The 27,741-nt window shown below is 36.8% G+C and overlaps 1 protein-coding gene across 1 annotated transcript in view; it reads left to right on the top strand.

Moving 5' to 3' along the window:
• LOC141911320 (uncharacterized) overlaps positions 1-26,941 on the top strand; it is a 72,686-nt gene extending 45,745 nt beyond the window's left edge. The window contains 9 exon segments of the mRNA XM_074802319.1: positions 3,316-3,379; positions 10,228-10,515; positions 10,586-10,888; positions 10,968-11,102; positions 17,727-17,861; positions 18,891-19,154; positions 19,293-19,484; positions 22,485-22,771; positions 23,233-26,941. Of these exon segments, the coding sequence (XP_074658420.1) occupies positions 3,316-3,379; positions 10,228-10,515; positions 10,586-10,888; positions 10,968-11,102; positions 17,727-17,861; positions 18,891-19,154; positions 19,293-19,484; positions 22,485-22,771; positions 23,233-23,490 (1,926 nt within the window). The 3' untranslated portion in view covers positions 23,491-26,941.
• Positions 26,942-27,741: the final 800 nt, after the last annotated feature.

Raw genomic sequence — 27,741 nt, forward strand, 5'->3', positions numbered from 1 at the left:
AACTCAAATGAAAAGTCTGGCTTATAAAGCTGTCTGCTCAGACGAAATTTTCAAAAAGAAATCTTCATTTTTGCCAATAAAATAGATAATTGTGATTGATCGTTGCGAGTCAGAACCAGTAAATCACTAATTAACATGCATTTTAATAAATCTGATTCCTCCTTTACAGTGAATTTAGCTTTAACCTAGTAGAGGCTACTAGTCTACGTAGGCCTATGTATATGCGTAGGCCTAACATCCGGACAGGTTTGTCGTAGGCCTATTGAATAACAACCCTCCTAAATATCGTAAATTTTGTTTTGAAGTTCAATCCAATGAGTCCGTTAATAACCGCAACATTTATACTGTGTTTGTTTGAGACAGTAAAGGTCAGTACCGGTAGGCCTAAAGCCTTAAGGTCGCGGAAAACTCGATAAACACTTCAAGCGACCCAGCAAACGATCTCCTTTCCCCCACAGCGAACGCTTACTCCGAATGTCAAGTGTGAGTCCAGCATACGGATAGGAGTGTGTTATATACTTGTATTTAGTAAAAACATTGTGCATTTGACAATGATCGGTATGTACTGTAGGAAATATAGAGTATTGATGGTATTGATAAATAGAGGTTGAAGCCGGCGGCCGAATAAAGTAATATATTCTTTTATTTTGATACCTCGTCGACATAACAACTTTTCTCCGCTATATCTCTTCAGCGTGTTTAGTTTAGGCCTACGACTCTCCGGAACACTAAAGATTTATCTTAGTATATACACGGTTAATTTGGTAAAGAAAAATAGGTATTGTTAAACTAACTCCTTGAAACCCGCAGCCAAATCACTGGTAATAATAAATTAATTTGTACTCGATTTGATTTGATTCTCATGATGAGGAGAAACTCGCAGCTGATCCACTGAATGACGATGTAGTGACACACGTCGATTCGTCGATGTTTACGGCTCAAAGGTGCTTTTAAAATCTAAAGTAGTAAATTTCCAGTGTATCAGTAATATGATAAGCCCCACGTTGGGCCCCAATGTTGTAACCGCAAAAAAAAGCATGTGCGGGTTACTGATTAAAGAGGCCTCGACGACTGGCTTGAAGAAACAGCGACAAAATCCTCACAGTTGACTGCTCACCATCCGGGACAACAACCTGAATATTAAATAACAAAACGAGCATGAACCATATGATCATGAAGTTTATTACATCAACCTGATTCTCACAATGACCAGGCAAAACTGATCTGGTCAGCTGATATCAGGTGTTCCTCAGAGGGCAGCACAATACAACCATGAAGCAAGTTGAGCTAATAGCTGCAATGAAAATACTGGCTACCACAACTTGATGAGGAAAATGGGCTACTGTTATAATTACTGTTTGAAGACCGCGGCTGAATGTGAAGTTTGCGGCAATAAATTAGTTCATTTATACTTGAATTGATAATCGAAGTGACAATCGGCCTGCGGGTTGATTTCGGGATGACGACTCGAAAAACATGTCGCCCCATTGAATGGGGCTAGATTTTCGATGTTTACGGCCCTACAGTGCTGTTGTAACGATGATTCGTGAGAAAACACGCGAAGTATTTGTAGATCTCAGTGAGCTGAACGATATCATATGGATTGTATCGACAACAGTGGCAAGGTAACAAAGCCTTAGTTGTTTTAGTGAAAATAGTGTGACATAAAATAATAATAAGAAGAAACACGCGAATCTCAATAGGGTTTTCTGTGATGTAACAGAAAACCTAATAAATCTTTAGTCCCAGCAGGGAATTCACTTTTGTCAGTTGTCAGTTCAGACAAAATCCAGTTATTTTGAGAAGTTTTGAAGATGCTTCAATGGATTGTCTTGATCTTTGGTTTATGCATGTATCTACCCTAGATACATCGTCTATACGAAAGCTGGCCCGGTCAGAATCAAGATGGCTGACTGGCAGCCATTGCTGTTCAACAGAATCTGCACATTTTACACATGTATGAAGTTCTGAAGGGATATTTTGAAAAAAGCTTTGATCAATTATCTTGATTTTTAACATATGTTTATATCCCCCATGATGCATTAGCATTAGAAAAATTGGGTTGATTGGACACAAGATGGCCGTCGTGTGACCTTTCTCATGCCCAAAAAGGTCATGTTTGCCCTGAATTCTGAGACCTGTACGTTCCAAATGATTTCCGTTTTTCCTTGAAGTTCTTGTCAGTTATATTCTGACAAGGGCTCTTAAATATATCAGACATACTATTTGATCAGTCGAGCATGACACAATCGGCAACCATCTTAGTGTCATCAGTCCTCATTTAAAGATAGAAAAAGGTACTATACAAATGGATCGAATTTAAATGACATGGTTTCCAGAGCTAATTAGGCCCTTTGACTGTGCATATAATCATACAAATCTTTCATTAAAGCATTATCCATGCTCCAAATCCTATTGAGGAAATTTGAATGCAAAATTATTGGTTTTGCTTATCAGAAAGCAAAGACTCCTCTATGATTGGCTGAGCCGTAGAAATCAGTAGGTGTTCACATTTACCCGCGGTATCGTCTACTTCCAGGTTTTATTTTAAGATTGTGAATTGTATTTCAAGATTGATTTCTGTGAATTTCTAAGTTGATTTGGTTTTTGGGAGGAATATTTTTATTTGCACTACCGAAAATATCATTGACAATTATGCCAAGTCCAGGAAAAATAGCTTATTCTCACTTCACATGGATGAACTTGATATGCTCTAGCTATGCGCTCAAACTGTAAATGCAATCAAATTTTATTCTGCAAAAAATATATCCAATTCAATTTGTTTTATTGAGCAAATTTTAGAAAATCCAATTCAATTCTATTCCGCATTCAGATCAATAAGACCAAGGGAAAGATTGATCCGCGGTATCTGTTCCTGCCAGCTCCCTGTATGTGCTACTTGGGGAAACACGATTGTACTGTGTAAATTATTGGTATTGACACAGGGGCCTGATGCAAAAAGTTTTTGACCCCAGTGTATCCTAAGTACTGTATATAAAAAGACTTATATATAAAAGGCTTTTTATATATAGTACCTAGGATACACTGGGGTCAAAAACTTTTTGTTTCAGGTCCCTGTTGGTATTGACTCTTAGTGAGCTGGGAGTGTATTTTGACAAAACCCACCGAAAGCATCATTTGCCGTTTTATGAAAAGCTGACGGGCTGGCCGTAGTTATCGGGCTCTTGTTACCTTATAAAGCTAGATTGAATTGAACAAGAAAATAATTATTTTTTCATTGTTTGCACTTTAGATTACCATACTGGCCTATAGGAAACTAATGCAGTTCGATAGGTTTTTTCTTATTTCTTGTAGGGAAATGCTGGTTTGAAGGGCAATAGTGGAATTCCTGGACAAAACGGTGTTCCTGGCATGAAAGGTGATGATTTAACATTTTTGCTGCTTCACTTCTATTATGTTCTGCTTCTTGTGTTCTGAAGCCTGTGTGAAAAAATTCAAGGGGGGCATTGAATATTGAAATTGGCAGATGGTCTGGTATTACTGTCCCTGGACTACTACAAAGTTGCTTTTTCAACCCACTTGGCACTTAAATCACAAATAGTCATGGCAAACTGCGGTGCACCCACCATGACGATTTATCTCGTTAGCAGCAGCGAACGTGTTAACAGAATCCTGTTATTTTGGGAAGTCTGGAAGAAGCTTCAAGGAATAGTCTTGATATTTGGATATTTAGCTATTATGACAATGTCTGGAAATAGGTTGTGTATGTAACCTGTTGTGCAAAGCACACACCGTGGTCTCTGCGAAATGTGTTCCCGGAACGAAAACGTTCCAGGATTTTGGCTTTAAAAGCTTACATCATTGTATCACACAGAATGCTGATGATAGTTGTTCGTAATCGTTTTAGAAATATTAAAGTTTATCCGCAAGTTGTTGAAATTATTCATTTACAAAGTCAAATACAATGTGAACAGACACCTTGAAAATATTGTTTGTAGATGTTTTAACCCTTTGAGTACTAGGAATCAGAAATGTATCAGATACAGTTATTGTACCATATGGGGTGTATATCATCCATGGCTACCTATTCATGAAAAGATACTTTGGATGACCTAATTTTTGGTCATGTGATCCAATATGGCCACCGTGAATGAAAAAGAGGACAAAAAATTGCGTATAAACATCATTTATTGCAAGAAAAAAATTACTAGGTCCATTAAACCAACTAATCTGCTAAACTATGGATGTTTGCAATAATTTCATGAAGTGAAAATACCGGGAAAAATCTGAAAACACATTTATGATAATGATTTACGACATTTATTAATTTATTATTAATTCATAACAATTTATAATAACATTTATGCATTTTTGTTCAGGCGGGATATCAGTGCATTTTGGTGCAAAAAACCAGTTGTTACAAAATGCTGTTTGATAATTTTGATTCCAATTATCAAAGCATGGGAACCCCTATATTTGCCATTTTGAACATTCTTAAGTCAAAATAAGTAACCTGAGAGCCAAACAGCATTCATCTAGTGGGGTTCAGGGTGAAAATGCCACCGAAAAGTCAACAGCTGGTTTTTCCATTAGGATGTACAAAGTGTTATAGAAATCATTCACTGATTCACCAGAATCATAAGGCCTATATCCATAGGCAAATCGTGTCCATAGCCACCTGCCCACAGTCTTCCTCTTAAATTTCAGTTTCAGCTTTCATCGGAATGATCAGAATTAGGCCTATCACCAGGCAAATCTGATTCGAAGTTGGCATCATTTTGAGAGCTGTTTCCATGCCAACAGAATCACATTCATCAATGGTCCATTTCATGATCAGATGAATCCGCATCATTTGAATCATAATTTTGAATTCTGAATTTCCTTTGGACTCACCCAAGTCTACATTCTCGTCCTCACTATCTTCGTCATTAAATATACATCGTTCCACTTCATCTGCAGTCATTGTAACTTTTCTTCGTTTATTTGACATCTTTTTTGATCAAGAAGTTCAAAGCAAGGCTAATCCAATTTCATTCAGCATTTATTAGTCAGAAAAACAAATCGATCTGAGGTATTTTTTCTTGCTTGTCCACTACTGTATGTTATTTGCAAACTCATTTGCAAATATATAAAGGACATCATCACTCCAAACCTAGACACATCCTCAGCCCCAAAACCGGCCCCATCAGAATCAAGATGGCTGTCCAGGGGCTGACCCAGGGACAATGTCAAGGTAGTACAACTTACACAAAGGGCATTTTGAAATAAAAACGGCATTCTGGAATTTAGAAAATCTGCTTTTTGCTGCAATTTCCTAGCAATTTATGTCCTGGTGCTAAGTGCTTTCAAGCCAAATTTTGAAGACACTTTGATCAATTACCTTGATGTTTCGTATATATTTTAATCCCCCAAACACCCATCAGCATCACAAAAATTGGGTGGATTGGACTCAAGATGACCATCCTACGACCTTTTTAGTGCCCAAAAATGTCAATTTTGGTAGAATTCTGAGTCCTGTAGCTTCCTACTGGTTTGCCATTTCTCATTGCAATTGTTGATGGGTATTCTTTGGAAAGGGATGTTTTATACCTGAGACAGGAATTTTTGATCAGCCAATTATGACGCAATTGGCGGCCATCTTGGTATCATCAGTACACATTCGTAGGTGGGAAAAGGGTTTTGATTGATTGATTGATTGATTTTATTTTCATAGAACATAGTTTAATATAATAATTTATCGTACAAAATACCACAATGAACTATGAAGGACTCGTCCAGAGCCTGAAGGCTGTGGCTCTGAACAGAGTGGACGAGCCCCGGTGACTATGAAATGGATGATGACAATGATACAAATGTCAATATTATAAGGCTTATCTATGGTAAGCTATTTTCAAAACAATATACAACATACAATGGTAATACTACAATAACTATTATACACCATAAACATACCATGATAGAATATTTTAGGGGGACGGGATAAATATTCAATATCTATTGATGAGCTGTTTTTTGTAGAGCCTGGTGAATGAATGAATTGATGGAGATTTTCTGATTGTGTTATCGATTGTTTGCCAAATGACTGGAACTTTGTTAAGAAACAATTCTCGACATTATATTTTCGACATTATATTGATACCTAAGCATATTTTGATACTACAATGAATTGGAAAGTTGTAGCATATAACATGTTCTATGAATGTGGTGAGTTTCAAGGTCATTGGTCTTTGTATATGGTCACCAGGGGGCGTTGAATATTGAAATTGTTAGATTGTTAAAATGTAAAAAAAAGGGCACGAGATTTTCGTGATGGTAGCACGTTCTTACGTTGCTAATGTCTGAACCGGGGCCTGTTGTAGAATGTACAGGCCAGTGAAGAATTGGGAACTCGTCAACGACCAACCCAAGACGACTAGCATTTGATATAAAATGCACACAGATTTATTCTTGACCACATATTTATACAAACAGTAACAATGAATTTGACATCAGTACAGAGAGCATTCTGACACAAGGGTTTACTATATAATCGCGTCAGTAGACAGATTTTCTTTAAAACTTCTTGATTTAATCAATGGGAGACATGTTAGGCTTTATTGATTACTTGGAGCACGGATCCTCTGAAATTCTGCCAATAAACTTCATGCTGAAAATAGGTATTTCTTTTTTTCTTGATAGTTTCCGTCCTTATTTTCGATCTAATCATCTGCAAAAGCCAGTTTTCGCCCATCATTTGAATTCAATCCAATGTATTCGAATTCATTTTTTCTGCAGTCATATTTTATTTTTTCCCATTTGCCCTTATATTTTTAATGGTAAAGTATTACTTGCTTAATTCGGATCGGTTTTATTCAGATTTTCACTGATTTCGGACCGAAATTGCTAGGTCATTCCAAGTCGAATGAGAGCACATAATTCAGATTTAATTTAATTCTGACAAACGTTTCCAGTCACAGGTGATTGGAATTAAGTGAGTTCTACTGTAAAATCTGTACTCCATCTAATCAAGATGACATTAATGTCACATTTGGTTACTAGCTCGTAAATAAGCTCATTTCTTAAAAGGTTGCTGCAATTGGTAGTGAATTTGGCATAACAAAGGCAGTGAATGGCAATTTGGGTCAGCAGTGGCACAGTGAACCTTGTCCAGAGTATATTTACTGACGTTTAATTTTGATACTGGATTAAACATACACTATCATGTAAATTAAGGACAGTTCATATTAAGAATTTCGTTTCTTGTTGAAGTTTTTAAGGGAGATTTTGAAGATTCTCAATTATCTCGATACTACTTATATGTATTGTATCCCCCCCTGGGCCCATCAGCATGAGAAAAATTGGGTCACTTGTTCACAAGATGGCTATCATTTGACCATGTTGTACCCAAAAAGGTCATTTTTGGCCTGAATTTTGAGACCTGTAGTTTCCTTATGGTTTGCCATTTTTAGCATTGGTTGACGTCTATGCAGTCATTAACAAAATTGTTATTTAAAACTCGTCTTTTCTCTCGATCAGTATACGTATATTTAATATTCTCTGCTAAACTGTTTGTAGATATCTCGCATATATACGCTAGCAATTCCAAACACAAGCAATTTATACTCGTTTATTGTCACTCACGTTACATGTATTCAACTCTTGTCATAGGTAATTACCCCTAGTTTGTTTTGCTTTTTTAATCCTCTTAGTTTGCTTCTGTCCTGATTACATGTACTTACATTTGTGGCTTCGTTTTTGTGTCTGTTTGTCATTGCCGGGAAATCCTTTGAAAAAAATTGTCACTTGAAATCCCGCTCGCCCGAAAAATCATCGCACTAAGTAGAGGTAAAATAAAATCCACGTGCCCGCAACAGAAGTCTTTGATAGTACGAATCTAATAACCTCGCGCAACTGATCTACTATCAGCTGCGGGAAGTACCGGGTCTAATTACCTCGCGCAACCTATCATGAGAATATCCTAGCTGCGCGAAGTAACAACTCGCGCAACTGATCATTACGCGATCGCGTAACTGGTTCGCGCAGGTCGTCAGTTTCTGACCTTTACATACCTGATTATTCCCAACAAGATAGCGTCGGTAGATTCCTGATTAATTGGCCCAAAGTATTCTGTCACATTTTTCTCGATAATTATGTGGTAGATGAGAGGGGGTTGAGCAATTGCATAGTGATATGTCCGTATTTACATTGGCAGTAAAGAATGGGGAATGAATAGAAAAACATAAATCTATGTAACCCCGGTATAGGAATATCATAGTTTTTAAATATCACTGTTATTCATCCTATCAGAAGCAATGAGATTAATTGGGATTAATTCTCAGCGGCAGAATATATATTTCTAGTGGAACGGTTGGCCTACTCATGACTGAACCCCGTATAGGAAAGTTATGTGATCCATTTGATGAAGACACGAAACATCATGCTTGCATCCACTATCGGTGCTGAGTGACAAGTGGGTTCGAGTCCTGCAAGCTGCTTACAGTGTGCGGGCAACACTTCAAAGGCCGTCCCGTCGTGTGGTTAAATGGACAATCCAATAGGGTTAAAGACCAAGGTCTGAACGACGTAAACAAACAATAAGACAAACAAGCAATCATCAGCCTGCCTCAGTGGTCCATCAACGCCGGCATCGCTCTCTGTTCGTACATTTTTCCGGTTGATCTACCTATTATGCAACAGTTCTGTTTTTGTTTTCATTGTTCAGCAATAGGGCCGAACAGTTCATGCAAGAAACACCACAGTCAGTTGAGATTACCCTTACAGTTGTACGTTAAATACGAATCTTGTGTAGGCGAAATTTGTTGTATTTAAATGTGTTTTTGTATACGAATCTTGATTGATATAAATCTCTTGGCTGGGACATGATGGAAAACATCAGAATAAACTAGTTTCATGTTTAACCGAATCGCATTAATGAGGCTTAACAATACAAATAGGGTAGGCTAAATTGTTTGGCAGAAAAATGAAATTCATTCAATTCTTAGTTTGTGGTCCTCCCAATCAACATCGTCATAGAACAATTTTCGGCAGATGTAAAGCATTAAACTACTTAATACACACTATTATCTACCAATGCTTCAAGGCCCATGGGCCGATCTTGTTCATTGAAATTTGTAATGGGTATACCTATGTTCAGGAAAACAGATTGTTGAGCATTTCAAACCAAGCTCATAACATGGTCTATCATTATGGTGAATTTTAAGGTAATTGGTATTCTTAGCCCTTGGCCGGAGGCCATTTGTGCTTATGCTGTACCACTAGGCCATAGGGTGGTCTGCTGTTTATGTGTCAGGGTTCTTGTGAACATTCTATAGACCACAAATTTTGACCAATCGTCTTCAAATTCAAGTATATTGTGTATGATCAAAGAATCTCAAATGAGATTGATATTGGTGGTAATCGGATTCAAGATGGCTGATTGGCAGCCATCTTGGTTTCTAAAAATGCACATTTTAGCTATCAACTGATATGATATTCCATGTTTAGCATTCATTTTCAGGCAAGCTGTAGGCCAGCTGTAGGCTGAGCCTATTACTATACAAATGGAGCAAATTTAAATGACATGGTTTCCAGAGCAAAGGCTCTTTGACAGCGCAACTGAGCATATATTCATACAAATCATTCATTAGAGTATTCTCCATTCTCCAAACCCTATGAAACTGAATTTTGAAAAAGGGCCTCATTAGAATTTATAGTTTTTAGTTGATTCGGCTTTTTGGGAGGAATATTTCTATTTGCACTACTGATAATATCATTGACAATTATGCAAAGTTCGGAAAATATACCTTTTTCTCAAATCGGATGGATGACCTTGATATGCTAATTAGCCATGTGCTCAAAATGCAAATTCCATTCTGCAAAAAAATATCAAATCCAATTCAATTTTACATTATTGAACAAATTTTAAAAACATCAAATTAAATTTTGTTTTATTGAGAAAATTTCACAAAATTCAATTATATTCCTCATTCAAATCAATAAGACAAAGGGAAAAGATTTTGCCAACAGCTGACAGAACAGCTGACAGGCTAGCCATAGTGCCCCTTTGGGCTCTTGTCCATTTTTGAATGCAAAATGGAATGGTCCATTATTCTGGTATGTTCACCAGCGATGTTAAATATTTAAGTTGTCATATGGTTTCTGCATTTCTAACCACTTCCCAAGTTGGCATGGTGTCCCTGGGCCCCTAGTTTCAGAAAGATCTAAATCAATGACAGGCTCTACAGTTTTCTGGTTTCTTTAAAGGAAGCTCTGACTACTTTATTCCAGGTGCACAAGGTTTATCCGGTTTACCTGGGGGCCCTGGTATGAAAGGCAACAGAGGTCCAGTCGGGCCACGAGGTCTAGATGGTGACAGCCCTGTTGATTGCCCGGATGGTCCTAGAGGTTTGCCTGGTATGGAAGGTGAAAAAGGTATCACAGGAGCAAGAGGTTTGAGTGGACTTCCAGGTCCACTTGGAATGAAAGGAGAAGCTGGGCCACAGGGTCCTGTTGGTAATCCAGGCGTGAAAGGTACCAAGGGTGACCCTGGAATTTCAGGCTTACCAGGAGCGAAAGGTATGTTTATTTCAAAAATTATATATGAAAATGAAACACATATTATGGAGTCTATTATCTTTGAATACAGGAGCTAAAGGCATTGGTGGTGTACATGGAAGAGATGGCTATCCTGGTGAGCCCGGACCACGTGGTTTCAAGGGTGAACCTGGACAGACTGGTGTGGGTGGTTTACCAGGATATGGGCCAAAAGGAGACAAGGGAGAAGTTGGTCTCAACGGCAAGAAGGGACTGGATGGTCTAAACGGACCAAAAGGAGAACCAGGACGTCCTGGTTTGGATGGACGTCCCGGTGAGAAGGGAGCTTCAGGAAGAACAGTAGCTGCTGGACCAAAAGGAGAAATGGGTGAACCTGGTTTAATTGGAAACAGAGGTGAATTTTCTTTTCATTTGTCAATGTTGATCATTTATTGTGCCTTATTACCTATGATTCAACACTTTTGTATATTTAGGCTTGCCTGGAATTCCTGGACTGCCAGGTTTGCCTGGGGATCAAGGACTTGCTGGATCAAAGGGTGAACGAGGATCACCAGGTCTTCCCGGTTTGCCTGGAATTAAAGGGCCAGCAGGCGCTGCTGGATTACCAGGTAATGAACAGAAAATCTCTGATTGTGGGCATAAAGGTACATGGAATACAATTTTCCAGGGTCTTTTATAGTAGTAAATTTTCATGAAGGAAATTGAAAAATGAAAAAATTGGGTCAGTTATTTTATATTGTGGCTTGTTAGTTGACTGAGACTATCTACAAACAGTAAACAACTGATGGAAGTGACTGTTTAAATCATCTTCTATCATATTCTATTTGTACACAGGTACTTACAACTAGGGCCACTTACGTAACTATTTTTATGAATGTGTGTCTTTTTTGTCGCCTTGCAAAACGTCACCATTATGAAACCTAAACAATGTTAACTATTCAGCGTCATTTTACAAAGGACAACAGTAAATCGATGTGCAAAACGTCACAGGTCTGTGTGTACACATACAAGCTTTTAGGCAAAATATTATTGACAAAGATGTAGAATGTCTTCCTGTGATTATATAATGAGCCCTATTTGAATGTCGAAATAATATATTGCATTGAATATCATGAGAAGACGTATTGTTATAGTAATGGATGTATGATTATATCAGAAGTGGCAGGCATAAATAGAAATGATAAGTAAATCGGATTATTCGGTCAAAATGGCGGAAGTATACACGACGCAGAAGTCTGATATAAAAGTAAGACCCTTACATGGGAATGCTGATGGAATGAGGAAGCTATCTACGATCTATGTAGGGCCAGCGTGAATTTTATCGGCGGCTACAAGCGGTCAATATAAAGATTTGTAAACATATAATTCCAATATTCAAATGTTTTAGACAATATGTTCGATATTAGGGGTATGCAGGTTTCATAAGAACGATCCCGATTAGCAATTTATAATAGCATAGCTGTCGTATACGGCTCCGCGTCCTCTGATGGCATGTGTATCAGGTGTCAATGTAACAAGCAGTTATGCACAGGCACTCGCTGATGGGCTTGGGATACAGTTCCTGGGGTTTTTGATAGTGTATCTGTGTTTTGAGCGGTTATTCTGCAATAAATCAGAGAAAAAACGTCTTGACACCGATACGTTTAAAAAGATAATGGCTGCTGGCTCCACACACGGCGACATCACAAAATACTTACAAACTTTGTTTTTCAATCCAAAATTACAACTTTTTTTAAGCTCCGCTGTGACCGTAGGCTAATGGGTAGGGGGCCGTCGTCGTCAGTCCGTTCGTTCGTTTGTTCGTTTGTTTGTGCGTCTGTCAACTTTTTCTTCAAATCACTACTAGTCCTACAGTTTTGATAATCAGATCAATTCCAAATTTTTTGGGATTCGTCCACCACGGGGTGCCCCTGGGGGTGGCGTTTCTATTTCTTAAAATTGCTATTAGTCCTACAGTTTTAATCAGATCTAGTCCAAATTTGGTATGAATGTTCTATGTTCCAATACCTACTAAGTACAGAGCCCTTTTTGGATTTGGCCAAAAGGGGGCACCCTTGGTATGCAGCTTCTATTTCATCAAATCACACAGCGGAGCTATATAAGCCGATAGGCTCCTTGTTTTATATGGCACTTACTTGTGATATTGCAGTTATATATCCTATTATTCCATCCGACTGAGTGACACTTTGTTTCAATTTGTCAAACGTCTTTAGTACCGGTACCTTTGCTTTTATATTACCGAAGCAAAGGTTAGTACAATTTGCCTTATCATATGAAAACTGATTGAAAATATCCCGACCTATAATTTGTAATACGTATTCAAATGTAGATAACCCATTATTAACAATTTTCAATAAAAAAATCAAACCACTATTTACAGCCGAAGACCTGTATCACCTACACAATCGCCAAATCTCATAATTCCCCAAATTTCTTAAAACTTCGATTTCACATTAACTTATCCCTAAAATTCGGCATTTTTTACACAGGCTTAGTTTATTAGCATTGCTTGACGTCTATGACGTCATGCCAATGCTAGTCAAATGGATCGAAAATAGTAGTACGAAAAAATAGCGCAGACTCCTCTCATTTTCATAGTAACTTAAAATTGTCACTCCGTTCACGTAAAACATTAGAAACAGCCGAAAATGACTAAAAAAAATGTTTCAATTATTCCCCACAACATAGCGTCACCAGATTTCTGATTTAATGGTCCAAAAAGTTATTCGATCGCATTTTTCTCGGTCATTATCTGGTAGATGAGAGCGGGTTAAACAATCGCGTAGCGATATGTCCGCATTGACATTGGCAGTAAAGAATGGGGAACAGCCTCTTCTGAATAAAAAAACATGAATTATGTACATCCGGTTTATAGATATCACAGTGTTTGGATATCACTGTTATTCCAACTATCAGTATCCATAGGATTATTTGGGATTAATTCGCAGCGTCAGAATAGTATTTCTAGAGCAGTGGAATGGCAGCCTACTCGTGACTGAAACCCGTATGTGATCGTGCGGGAACGCCTTTACTAAAGTTAAAACCATTTCATGATGACATGAAACATCGAACGGTAAACGGTAGGCTACCACCATGATACGATATCACCAATAAAGATAGATCATTTTATTCAATTTTACCAGAGTTGTTTATTGGAGGAAAATATCATTGTTAAGTACGCCGAGAACAACCATGTTGTATTATCAATCAGTTGACTGACATTGTAAAATTCGATTCGGCTATATTCTAATATAAGTTTTCTTTTTAGGACGCCCTAGCCGCCTGCTGCGCACTCCTAAGGCGGTGGCACCGTCTTACGCACTCGGCAGAGATTCCCTTTGTAATGCGCGCCAGGAAAAAATACCTTTTATTATCTTTTCCATGCGTTAAACAACAGTGATTGAATTTACGCGTTGTTTGTCGTAAATTGCAATATTGCGATGGTTATTTGCCACTGCTGTAGTATTTTTGGAATCGAATCGAGTGGCCTCGGTAGCTCAGTGAGATAAGGCGCGATGCTGTTGAATCCACTATCAATGCTGAGTTACAAGTGGGTTCGAGTCCTGCTGGCTGCGAACAGTTTGCAGGCAACACTTCAAAGGCCGTACCGTCGTGAGGTTAAATGAACAATCCAATAGGAATAGTCTTGGGAAACCAAGATCCAAACGACGTACGTAAAGCCAAACAAACAAAAAGACAAACAAACAATCATCAGCCGGCCTCAGTGACATCAACGCCGGCATCGCTCTCTGCGACGTTTTGCATGCGTACATGCATCAGAGCTTGGAGCTCTAAGATCAGAGGGTCTTGCAATTGCATTCAGAAAAATCGTTCTGTTTTTGTTTTCATTATTCAGTGGGGCCTAACAGTTCATGCGTAAAAATGGGTTTTTGTATCCAAATCTTGATTGATATAAATATCTTGGCTGGGACATGATGGAAAACATCAGAATAAACTAGTTTTGTCTTTTTAACAGAATCGCATTAATGAGGTTTAACAGTACAAATAGCCTAGGCTAAATCGTTCGGCAGAAAATAAATTCATTTTCAGGAATAAAATCGTACTAGACAAATAGACCTTTACCCTGCGGTCCTCCCAATCAACATCGTCATAGAAGATTTGCCGGCAGATGTAAAACATTATAACCACTTAATACCGCAGTATAATCTACCAATGCTTCAAGGCCCATGGGCCTCTTGTTTAAATTAATTTTCGTGTTCTATTTGTATCAACTCAGTTTTGATTACTTTAGAAACTGTTATATTTGGTAGTAAATTTTGCCCTAAGAATGGGTTCAAAGTGGCAGTAATCATAGAGTAATGAACTCTGTGTCAAGCAATGATATCACATATATTTAGGGCCTGGGAAATGACTTACCTATGTATGAATTAGTGTGAGATCTGGGCCCTGCCCATGTCTATCAAAAATGATAAATCTGTCCTCCTCCCTGGGTAATGGACATGACTCCAAGCTGATAACAATAACGGAAAGAGTATTTCAGAGCCAATATCCACAAAGATCATATCAGTGAGGTAGAAGAGCCACACTCCAATGTGGAGAAAGATATTAAGTTAAAAAGGTGTGGTCACCTTGTGTGATCATCTTACGATGATATCTAGTGAGTTAGAAACTTTGTGTATTTTTATAAGATTCAGCGCAACTGAATCTATTAGTAAAAAACGGAGTGTTGAATTTGTGTTGACTGCTATCTTCGAGTATGAAATGATTCACAGGCTAAGGCTGCATTAAGTTGGCTGTAATAATGGCAGCTAAGTGGCAACTGCTTTTGAAGCTAATGATGAAGCCTAAATGGGGTAAATTGGCAATTTTATGCCGTTTTTGGGGAGTTTTAGTGATGTTGTGTGATGTCATCTTGATCTACTAATGTAAACACAACATGAACGGATTTATACAATATTTGGTGTCGAATTTACAAGTAGGCTTTTTATACATTACTGATACAACATATAAAATTCTTCAATAAGAAAACTACAAAAGAAGAAATAAAATTGATGAGGATTTTTCATTTTTCTTGTACTGTGCTGAAAATTCCATGTTGATGTGCGGCGTAGTTTGCAGTATTTACTAAGAGCTGTGATAATAGCTCACCAAAGCTCACCAAAATCAACGAAGCCGTTAATCTTTAGATAAAGGATTTTCTGTTAATAAAAAAAAGATTTGTTTGAAAATATTTGAACTAAAATTGATAATACATACGCCTGGGGTCATCACTACTGCTTGGTAACAGGATAAGCGTGATCCGCGCGCTTTTTCATAAGGCCTACATTGCAAGTAGAATGATATGAATGTCCGCTTCTGCGAATAGATATCGCTCAAACGTACATATTGTTCATATCGAACTGATCTACTGTAGTTTGAGAATAGATAGAGAATTCATTTGTATGTCGAAATTGTTGAAAGAAATCTTTCTAGTTTCTAGTAAAACGTTATAAACTTTGTAATCAGTTCATTTCTATAAGTGGTGGGTCTGATATGGTAAAATTTCATCGATCATGGTTTGAAAAAGTAATGAACAGGGTAGATAGGTGGCCAGCTGAGTCAACTTTTAAGCTCGGCAAAGAGTGGAGAGACAAGGTATCAATTTTTTAGCTTTGGCTTTGAATCCTGAAAATCCTGACCGAGTTTGTATGGAACTTAGAACACTTTCTCATCTCCCGATACAGCTAGATTTGATTTCAGCTTCAGCAACAAAAATATAAATATGACATCTGAGATGCTTTTGATTTAACGAAACCTTATAATTTATTAGGAGGCTTATGATTTATAATGATTATATGTATTTCATTTCAAAATCTATTAGGCCTACTTAAAATGGATTACGTATTTACCTTCTCTTCCTTGTATGAATAACTGTTTGTCATTTAAAATCTAATTACCTTGTACTTTTGTAACATGCATTTCCTTCTATGTCAAGTATAAGCTGATAGAGCACCTTATTAAACCGATGTATGGTCTAGTATGGTGGATATGATTAACTCCTTCAATTCACTAACTTCTGCGCTGAATCTAACAGTGCCCATGGGCACCTTGTTTTAATTCTTGAGCAATGAAATTCATTTTTGGTTAACCTTTGTTAGCGGTAATTGAGTTGGTATTGAGCCAATTATGTAAAATCGTGGTATGGTACAGCTTAGAATTAAATTAACATCGTTAACGTTAATGTTCCGTTTCTTTTACGTTTAAAACGGAAATTGATTGGCGTTTTGGAACGAAATTAAACGCATACCATACATCGTTGTATCGGTTTTAAAACGTGTTCAAATGGCATGTACAACGCTTTTCAATTGGAACGATAAACAAGAACGCGACGCGTTCAACACACAAACGATGCGCAATTTTTGTAAGTTAATTCTAAGATGTACCGTATGTTTTTATGTGAGCATTTGTTTCATTGGTTCTTGGCCTAAACGATATATAAACTGATGCGATTGAAGATACGCGAAACTTCCATCGATGACATGGTCAAATTCGTTAAAATTCTTCGAAAAACTGTTTTCTTAGCTTAAAATTCTTAGCTTTTGCATATAAAATTGCAATGACTTTGATTGACCTCTACTAGCGAATGTGATTGGCGGTTTTTGGGATATTTTTTGGGATATACGGGGTACTAAAGCCATAAAATTGCGAACGTTTCATTGGCCTAGGTACCGTACACGTGCAAATTCCAAATGCTCATTGCTTGTGAGAATATATTTATTTCACATATTCAGCCAACCTCTGATTGGTGATATCATAAGAATTTCATTTAAATATTTTTCATATCGTGAAAAATATTTTTTCAAAATGAAATAGTTTCCCTACCTACGTGTACCCTACCAAATTTTGAACATGGACCGTAAACAAATTTGGCCTTATTTGACCACAAAATTATAAAGTACAATATAGAATAGAACTAAGAACTCAAGAATTAAAATAATTTTTCATAAGCAATGCCCTTTCTCCAAACAAGCTCCAGTATGCAGTTTTCAAGGTAAAACCACTTTGCATATGGACAATTTATTAATCTTTTACATTCTGTATGTACATATAGTTGGTTTTAAAAATATTGCTCTTCCACACCCTTTCATCTCAGAGTCTGAACTATGTCAATGGCATAGAGTATTAACATATAGAATAAAATAGCCAAATCATATTCTTAGTACTAGGTTATGGTTTCACAAATCAAAAACCAAAAAGATTAATATAAATTTGATTGAAAAATATTATTGCAGGTTTTGATGGTGCAGCTGGAAATCCAGGAATGAAGGGTGCAAAAGGTTCAGCTGGTCTTCCTGGATTTGATGGCTTGTCTGGTGAAAAAGGTCTACCTGGACTTGCTGGTGTGGACGGTCCTAAAGGGCAAAAAGGTAGTTCCATTCTTTTTTAGCTTTGGTGATGTAATCACCTAAGAAACTAATATGACCGCTAAAACGTTTCACCCAAAAAAAAAACAATAAAAAAGAAGTCTGAACCTATACCTATCTACTGTGTATCTACTACTATAAAACAGGAAATCATTTCACAATGTCTTTTCTTCCCTCTTGTTACCGATCTCACAATCTTGCGAGCATTGGATATATATTACCTATGCTGAAAATGTTTTCATCATTTGAAAGGTCATTGTAATCCCTACCAAACATTCAATCACTATATCAAAAGCTATATCTCTTTGTATTTGGAAGTGTAACGATTTGAAAATGACTCCTATTCATACTGCAATTATGAGAAATTAATCAGGGTCTGAGTGGTACAGTGTTGAAAATCAACCTGGTAACAAAAGGGGTGATGGACATTTTATAAATTCAATAAATGATATTTCAAAGCAAAATAAAATCTGTGCTTATGTAAAGTGCAAGTAAATTGTGTGCCAAGTGTGCCAAGTAAATTGATATTCGGATGACCACACCACTGGTACCTTGTTTTCAATCATCGTGCCTAATATTGTAACTTTCTAAACTATCATTAAGCCATCGCTCTCACTGAAATTTAAGTCATCATCGAGTAACACACTCTTGATGTATTAATATTCAAATTGCTAGGATTAAATCTTGAAGTGGCAGATCTATAAATTTAATTCATTGTTATTTACCATTATCAAATTCAATTTGATTTTACGAATCAAACAAAGCAAATTTAATTCAATTTTACTAAGCGTGAATCGCAGGAAACGATCCACCTGAAGTATTTGTTACTGCCACATGCACTGTCAGTGTTAGTTGAAAAATGCAAGAAAAATTTAGGTTCCTCTCTCAAAATCTTATTCCAGATCAATCAATAATCCAAAGAGCACTAATTGTTACATAAATTTTCTTCAATTAAGATAAAATCAGTACCGAAGCTTCAAAAATTTCAAGAAAGCAAATGAAAATTCAGTTAACATTTGTTTGGAATTATAGGTGAAAGAGGTTTTAAAGGTGACCGCGGTATCCGAGGGTTACCTGGGGCTATCGAAGCTAAGATTGCTGAGAAAGGTGAACAAGGTGAAAAAGGAGACCGAGGTTTAGATGGATTGCCAGGCAAAAATGGAATTCCGGGACTCTCTGGTCAAAAAGGTGAACCGGGAAAACGAGGTGACCCTGGACTCCCCGGTCTACCTGGACCTGATGGACCTCCTGGCGAGTCTGGACCCCAAGGTTTTCCTGGCATCGATGGATTACCAGGTATTGTGTCTAAACATGTGTACTAACAAAATTCCTCCTAACTGGTTAACATTCCCAGTAATGTCAAAGCTAAATTCTATTTTTTGTTTAAATTGCATCATCAAAACTCAGAACAGCCTTTTCTATTATTATAATTAGGTACACCTGGGCCGAAAGGTCAGATTGGTCCTATTGGTATACCTGGAAGTGCTATTCCATCTGGATTCTTGTTAGTTCGACACAGTCAAACTACAGAAATACCTAAATGCCCAACCGGTCAGACAAAGATGTGGGATGGATACAGTTTGCTGTACATTGAAGGAAATGAAAGAGCTCATAACCAAGATTTGGGTACGTTTGCTTTTGCTGGGTTTGTCAAAGAGTTTCATATGGCAAAATTATTCACTTTTCGAATATCGAACATTATCAAACATTTTATCGAAAATTTTCCTCAGACAGCATAATTCAGTAACCATCACTCCATTTCAACTTTTGTCATTCATTAGCCCACTTGGGACTTTAGTCCGAGCGGGCTATTGCGTTCACTTTTCGTCCGTCGTCCGTCCGTCCGTCCATAGACGGAATCCAATTATTTTGGGCAGTTTTGAAGACGCTTCAATATAATGTCTTGATATTTTGGTTACACATGTATCTACCCTAGACACATCTTGAGCCCAAAAACTGGCCCTGACAAATCAAGATGGCCGACTGGCAGCAATTTGATATATATTTGAATCCCCCAAGGGCCCATCAGCGTAGGAAAAACAGGGTCGATCGGACTCAAGATGGCTGTCCTGTGACCCTTTTTGTGCCCAAAAATGTCAATTTTGGCCTGAATATCGAGTCCTGTAGCTTCCAACCGGTTTGCCATTTCTCAGTGCAATTTGTGATTGGTATTCTTTGGCAAGGGATGTTTTATTACCGAGATTTTTTTATCAGTCATTTATGGCACAATTGGTGGCCATCTTGGTGTCATCAGTACTCATTCGTAGGTGGGAAAAAGTTTTTTCCACATATTGATACCTAAGCATATTGTGTTACCACAATCAATTGGAAAGTTGTATCTTATAACATGTCCTATGACTGTGGTGAGTTTCTAGGTCATTGGGTAATTAGTTTTTGTATATTGCCACCAGGGGGCGTTGAATAATATAATAACTAATAGTATTTCTATATTATATTTGTACCTATGCATATTTTGTTACCACAATCGATTGCAAAGTTGTAGCTCATGACATCGTCTATGATTGTGGTGAGTTTAAAGGACATGGGTTATTCTGTATGGTCACCAGGGGGCGTTGAATAGTAGAATAACTTAGTATTTCCTTTTTATATTGGTACCTAGGCAAATTTTGATATTTTTTAATAAATTTGAAAAATTTTCCTCAAATCAGGGAAATATTTGGGAAATTCATTTACATTTCACGTATTGCATTTGCCAAGGGCAACTTTCTTCAGCAATTTCCCTTGAGAATCACCTTTATCAACCAGTCACTAAGAAAATCTTTACTGTAGCATGATAGTATCTGTTCATTTCCATTTGGAAAAATTGAAAAATCTCCCATTAGATACTGGGAAATTATCACTATTACTATTAGATATTGGGAAAAACTTTACGAGAATTAGCAAGAATTTCCGCCCATGCCTTCATTGGAATATGATTTAAAGATATTCGCATGAGCAGTACCATCTGCTCGCATGAGCAAGAATAATGTGTGCATGAGCAGTTTGCAAAAACGCAAAAGAGTGCATGCACAACTTTATGAGCAACTTACAGAAAGTGGGTGTATTTTATAGCTCGAAGTTGGCATTGAGTCAATGATGTAAAAATGGTTGAATTTATAATAAATTTTTAAGTGTTACCTGAAAAATACTAAGCAGCAAACTATTGTTTCACTGGGCATATAAGTCGAGGTCGATAATTTAGTGGTAACGATCTATTTACATTTTGGACATGGACCATAAAGAAATATATTTTTGGCCTTTTTTTGGAATACAAAATAATTCATTGAAAAAGATAAGATACAAGATAAAATAGAACTTTGAACGCTAGAATTGAAAATATTATTCATAGGCAATGAATGTCCTTGCCAAACAAGCTCCAGTTTCAAGGGGCAATTAATTGAGGTTTTCAAGGGAAATTTTCAAGACTCTTTTGATCAATAATCTTGGTCTTTTACATATATTTGTATCCCCCAAGGACTAAACCGCATGACATGGCCCCACAGAACAGGGAAATTGGGACAAACTTGAGAATTTTGAAATAATAATTCCCAGTTTGGAAATATTTGGGAATTTGAAAAAATTATAAAACTATAAACACACTCGTTAGTAGGTTCAAAAGAGATATTTTTAACCAATATTGATACAAAATAGATACTTATACAAAATACTATCCTAATTCATACACCTCTGCATGATTTAAATTCATCTTAATTTTTCATCAACTCATCCCTCTTCATTTGTTCTTTTCTTTAATTTTTTCTTTGTGTTCAAGGTGTCTGAACATCCTTTTGGATATACAGCCTTTATGGCTCTGTTCAGGCTCCTGTCACCTCATTGTTTGTAATTTACTATTGTTATTATTAATCTTGTACTTATTGATGGTGACAAATAAACTACTATACTAACTTTCTTCAGCAATTTCCCTTGAGAATCACCTTTATCAACCAGTCACCAAGAAAATGTTTACTGTAGCATGATAGTATCTGTTCATTTCCATTTGGAAAAATTATAAATCTCCCATTAGATACTGGGAAATTATTACTATTACTATCAGATATTGGGAAATACCTGGGAATTTTTATTTGGTGTTACTGTGGGAATCATGGCATGAGAAAAATTTGGTCAACTGGACACAAGATGGCCATCCTGTGATCTTTATTGTGCCCAAAAATGTCACTTTTGGCCCGAATTGAGTTTCAAGGTTATTGGTTTTTGTATATGTCACCAGGGGGATTTAATAGTACAATAACTAAGTATTTCCACATTATATTGGTACAGTACCTAAGCATGTTTTGTTACAACAATCAACTGCAAAATTGTAGCTCATGACATGTTCTGTAATTGTGGTCAGTTTCAAGGTCATGGGTTTATATAGGGTTAATTGTAGAATAACTAATTAACGTGTGTCTATGATTATGGTAAGTTTCAAAGTCATTGATTTTAGTAATATGGTCACCTGGGGGCAATGAAAATATTGAATTGTTTGATTGTTGAGCATTTGAAACCACATCCCAATCGGGCATGGTATCCCTGGACCCCTAGTTTACATCTGGTTGTTAACTGTAAAATTGTTATATAGTGCTTGCGTAATTTTGTATCATCTCATTGTAAATATCTACCTTTCAGGTTTTGCTGGAAGTTGTTTACAAAGATTCAGTACCATGCCATTCGTATTCTGTAATTTCAACAATGTCTGCAACTACGCCAGTCGCAATGACAAATCATACTGGTTGTCAACAAGTGCAGCGATACCTATGATGCCCGTACTCGAGAACGAGATCGCTCCGTTTATTAGCCGCTGTGTTGTCTGCGACTCACCATCAAATATAATCGCAATTCACAGTCAGACGACTCAAATACCACAGTGTCCACGTGGCTGGACCGGCCTCTGGATTGGTTATAGCTTCGCCATGGTGAGAATATTATTTTAAGTTTATTGATTGAGGGATATTAATGTTGTTAAGAGCGTCTCAAAAGCTTAGTAGAATAAAAACCCCAATCCTGGTAACAGGGTAGGGTAGACTTAAGTAACATGGTTAATAGATTAATTCTTGAGTCAAAGGTTCTATAAAAGACTGAAACATGTTCCAGGAAGTTAATTTATATGCAATAATCTGAAAAGGCTCGAGTAGCCAAGTACCATACTATATACCAGTGAAAACAGTTTCAGGGCTGTTTTGACAATCATTGATGGTTGGCAACTCAACTTGCACCAATCAAAAAATGTAGGGCCCAGGATGTTTAAGTTGGGAATTGTATAATATTTGATGGACATTGGGAATTTCAATTTGTCATCCTGTAGTATAGCTAATTTTAGTTGGTATGATATGACGAAATATTAATTTCACTAAAGATATATATTTTTCCAATATAGCACACAGCTGCTGGTGCAGAAGGTGGTGGACAGTCACTGGCTAGTCCTGGTTCATGTTTGGAAGATTTCCGATCAACACCTTTCATCGAATGCAGCGGAGCACGTGGTGCCTGCCATTACTACGCGAACAAATACAGCTTCTGGTTGACAACAATCACAGAGTCAGAACAATTCCGATCACCACGACCAGAAACGCTCAAAGCCGGCAATTTGCGTTCACGAGTCAGTCGATGCCAGGTTTGCCGTAAGAACACCTAAAAAACTTCTTACCATCATCGTCGGAACAATGCAACAATGAGTTTGAGGTAATATAAGGAATGGATAAACACAGATATGCTACAGCAGAATCAATTCATCAGTCAAACAAACACAATTTAAGGACGCAAAGTTGCCATGACAGCAAGATTTAAACTGCGATAGCCACAGATTATTGAAGGGTTGGTGCAGTTAATGAAGTACCTCCTTATGCTATTTAAGTTGCTCAAATGTTATTACGGTTTCAACGGAAATGCAGACAAATGAAACCACTAATATGATAAGTAATATTTTAATTAGATTATTGTATGTACAGTAGGAAATTTTTATATCTATGCAATGTGTCGTAGGCTTGTATTATCAATGATATATATTTTTTTATCCTGGTATGAAGTTCGAGACATTTTCTTTTTCAATAATTGAATGAAACTGATAATCTGGTGCTAACCTATTATTTTGTAATTTACAAAGTATACATTTCAAAGTAAAAAGAGGAAAACTTGTGATTTACATATTCAAACATATTGTAATTCGCATATTCAAAGTATACATTTCAAAGTAAAAAAAAAGGAAAACTTGTGATGGGACATCTTTGTGAATGTGTTTGATACTTGTACCGCTGACTGCCACTTAGGCATGATTTGCAGATTATGGGGATACTTTTTCCCTTTTAAAAGGGGAGAGACCAGAGAGGACTGGATTGTCAAGATCAGTGGAAGACCAATGATTTCTACTCAGCGATTTTTTTTAGATCAGTATACTAGATACTTGTACTAGTAATTGAATTGATGTGAGATTAGTCTTCGATTGTAAAACTACTAACACATCAATTATGTTTTATGTATATTATATATGTTATTAACATGTTTTATGTAATTTTTTATGGCTATTTGTAAATTTAGGTGTTGTTATGATGTATTGTATGATCATGCAACTTGCTTTTTTTTACAGTATTACAAATTTATCTTTGTAATGATGTTTATTGTTAAGTTGTTTCTCCCTTGGATCCAACTTATGGCTGCACGAATAGTTTGATCATATGATTCATTATGAGCATTTTTTCATAATGCATTTATGAAACCAATAAACATGACCAATCTATAGCATATTCCGCACAACAATGATAATTTCAATAAAGCTTATAAGCTTTAATTGAAATAATGTATTATAATTTTAATAATTATAATGGTGATAATCTTAATTATTATCATTACTGTATATCTTTTATAGAAAATGATGAAATCATCATTGTTAATAATAGAAGTATTCAACCAAAAAAATATACAAATACATATTTCATAGAAGTAGGTCGAATTCTGTAGATGTGGTCATGACTATGGTTGGAACTGATACCTGAACAGCAAATGATCCTGGCCACTGTCCGATATGGTGACAAAATCTTAACTAATTTCTAGCTGTCTGCTATCTTGGAACCGGCATGACCATGCTTTTTTCTATGGAACAAATGGTGCAAGCCATGGTCCTAACTATTTGAAATTCAGGGCCGTTATTTTGAACATGGTCAGGAAATCTGTGCGCCCAAAAGTTCCACCACCCTGCCTAACATATCATCTTCTCCTGGAGCATCCCAAACTGAACCATATCTCCCAGTTGTCTCTAGTTTCTATATGCGGTTGACTGTTGAGAAACTAATGTTATTTTTGGATTGTGATTTATATCAAGCGAATATATAAGCTGATTTCCAGTGTATGGTATCCAGGTATTTCATTTTGGCTCACCTCAAACATCAAACAACATCAAACAAACATTTCGCATTAGGGCTTGGCATTTTGTGTGTCTTGAATTTTGAAGGCAGCCATCTTTTCTGCAAAGGCCTTCATTTTTCATCAGTGAGAGTATTTTGATAATGATGTATCATCAAGTGCTTCATTAATGTTTCTATGCAGGTTTCTTGATTGTATAAAACTTATAGTTGATAAGCGTTACTTAAACATACGCGAGCAGTCTCAGCAGCTAAGTGAGTTAAGGCGTGATGCTGTTGTATCCAGAATCAGTGCTGAGTGACAAGTGGGTTCAAATCCTGCTGGCTGCTTACGGTGTGCGGGCAACACTTCAAAGGCCGTCCCATTGCAAGGTTAAATGAATAATCCAATATGGTTAGTCTTGGGAAACCCAGGTCAAAGCGCCATAAAGTCAAAACAAACAAACCAACAATCTACCAAACTGGCTATGCTGCCTACTGAGTTTAAAAAGAATATAACTTGTTTTTTTTCCTCAGATTGAGTTATCTCTATGGTGTGAATCTTAGAGAAAACTTAAGAGAAAATTTATATCAATTTATCTCTAAAATTTGACTGAAAACTGCTCCGGTTCTTTAAATCCCCACATGTCACTGTCTGGAAGATGGAGCGAGGGATATTCTGACCTTGACAGATATTTCTCGTGTTTTTCGAGAAAGTTTTATTGTCCCGTAGTTTATCTTCACAATGCATGGATTCAGAGATTTTTGGGATCTCTAGGATTTGAACATTTTCTTCCATGAAGGGAATATCTCGTATTTCTTCTGAGTGAACTAATTCGTGAATTTTCATGGTTTGCAGTTATTTCAGTATTCTATCAGGATTACAGTTTTAACTACAATGCAGCAAATTATGAAAATGATGGAATAGGTCACTAGATATGTTGATTCCATGTATCAATATCAATAATAGGTACACATTGGCTGAAACGTCAAACGCGAAAGGTCGAGCTGGCTTAACAAAAATATGAGGAAGATACGATTTATCATATATGTACATCATGGCAATGAAAGAGCTTATACGCAAGTTTCTTCAGGGAAAGTACCAGGATCCTTAGTTTGCTCTCAATTCTATCAGGACAAGCTAGAACCGTGGACTCTGAAACAATTGAATTCTAGAATCTGTGCTACATATGCTGCATACTTTGAATACAATCAAGCTTCAATCAATCATTTTTTGCTGATATGTAATATTAGGGGCGCTCTTCTGGATCAGCCAGTTTTTATACCAGTTCTACAAGGGGATCGTAGACTGAATCTAATTTTCTGTATTAAGCGTGCTTTGTGTGTGTGTGCGTGTGTGCGTGCGTGCGTGCGTGCGCGTTCACGTGTCTCACATGTATAATTCAACTATGAACTTCTTTTTGTTTAAATTGCAAAATATGTTCATACATAAGCCACGATGAGTGGGTATTTTTGCTATACAACATAAGTATCCATTCTTTAAACCGTTTGTAAAATACCCCAGCTCTGTTTTCTCAAGCCCATCATACTTCATACATCAAATATATCTGTAAGGCCAGTCGATGAATCGAGTTAATAATGTGTTTACATAGATGGTGTGATTTGAATGAAATCAATTGTTTTAATGCGTAATGTATATTGTTGATATTATTATATGTTTTATGTATACCGTATATACATGTGTATATATATGGATATATAAAATGTACAGAAATAAACAAACACGTCATCCTTCACCAAATTCTACTTGTTCAACATTACTTTTTACACCCAGTTCCCTTGAGTGGTCGGTTCAGGCAGCATGCTGTCAAGGACTGCATTTATTTTTCACAAACAAATTTTGGCTAACTCCTGCAGGGGCACACCGCCTGGAATCTGGCCTAAGTTTGTTTAATCCATGGTACGTTTCCTAGATAGAATTCAGTAAATCATTATAGTATCATTTTTCTGGGAAAGTGACGCACATTGATGTCAGTCATAACAGCCGTCTGTGCAGCTTCCTGACTCTGGTTCTCCTTTCATCCAGAGGTCAATAGAAATGTGGAATCCAGCCCTCGATGCCTATTGATTTGATTGATAGATTGATAGAGTGGCTGTTTTAGTGGTAAACCATGTGTGGGTGAGTATAAATCATGATAGCTCCAGATGTTGCCAAAGCCGTATTTCTCAACGCTCACTAAAATGAAAAATATGGAATGAATTAATTTTAAGCAAATCCAGGAAATTAAAAGGCCCGAGTGAAGTTAAAGATATCAATTCAAATGTAGAATGTCTAATATGACATACTTATTAGGTCTCTGGTGGACATTAACTAAACAAAATCAGTAATAAACTAATTACTGTTTAAGTGGCGAAACAAAAATAGTGCAAGCTAAGAGACCGCCATGCCATGCTCATAAAAAATTTTTTACTCACTCGCCCCTTCAACCTTTGATATGAACCCCTATTATCCCTATTACTCTTAAAATATTCATATTTTAAAAGTGTTAGCATAATAATCTAGAAAAATAAGATCAAATATAGATTTCGAA

The sequence above is a fragment of the Tubulanus polymorphus genome, chromosome 9 (assembly GCF_964204645.1).
Source record: "Tubulanus polymorphus chromosome 9, tnTubPoly1.2, whole genome shotgun sequence".
In the NCBI taxonomy this organism is placed as follows: domain Eukaryota; kingdom Metazoa; phylum Nemertea; class Palaeonemertea; order Tubulaniformes; family Tubulanidae; genus Tubulanus; species Tubulanus polymorphus.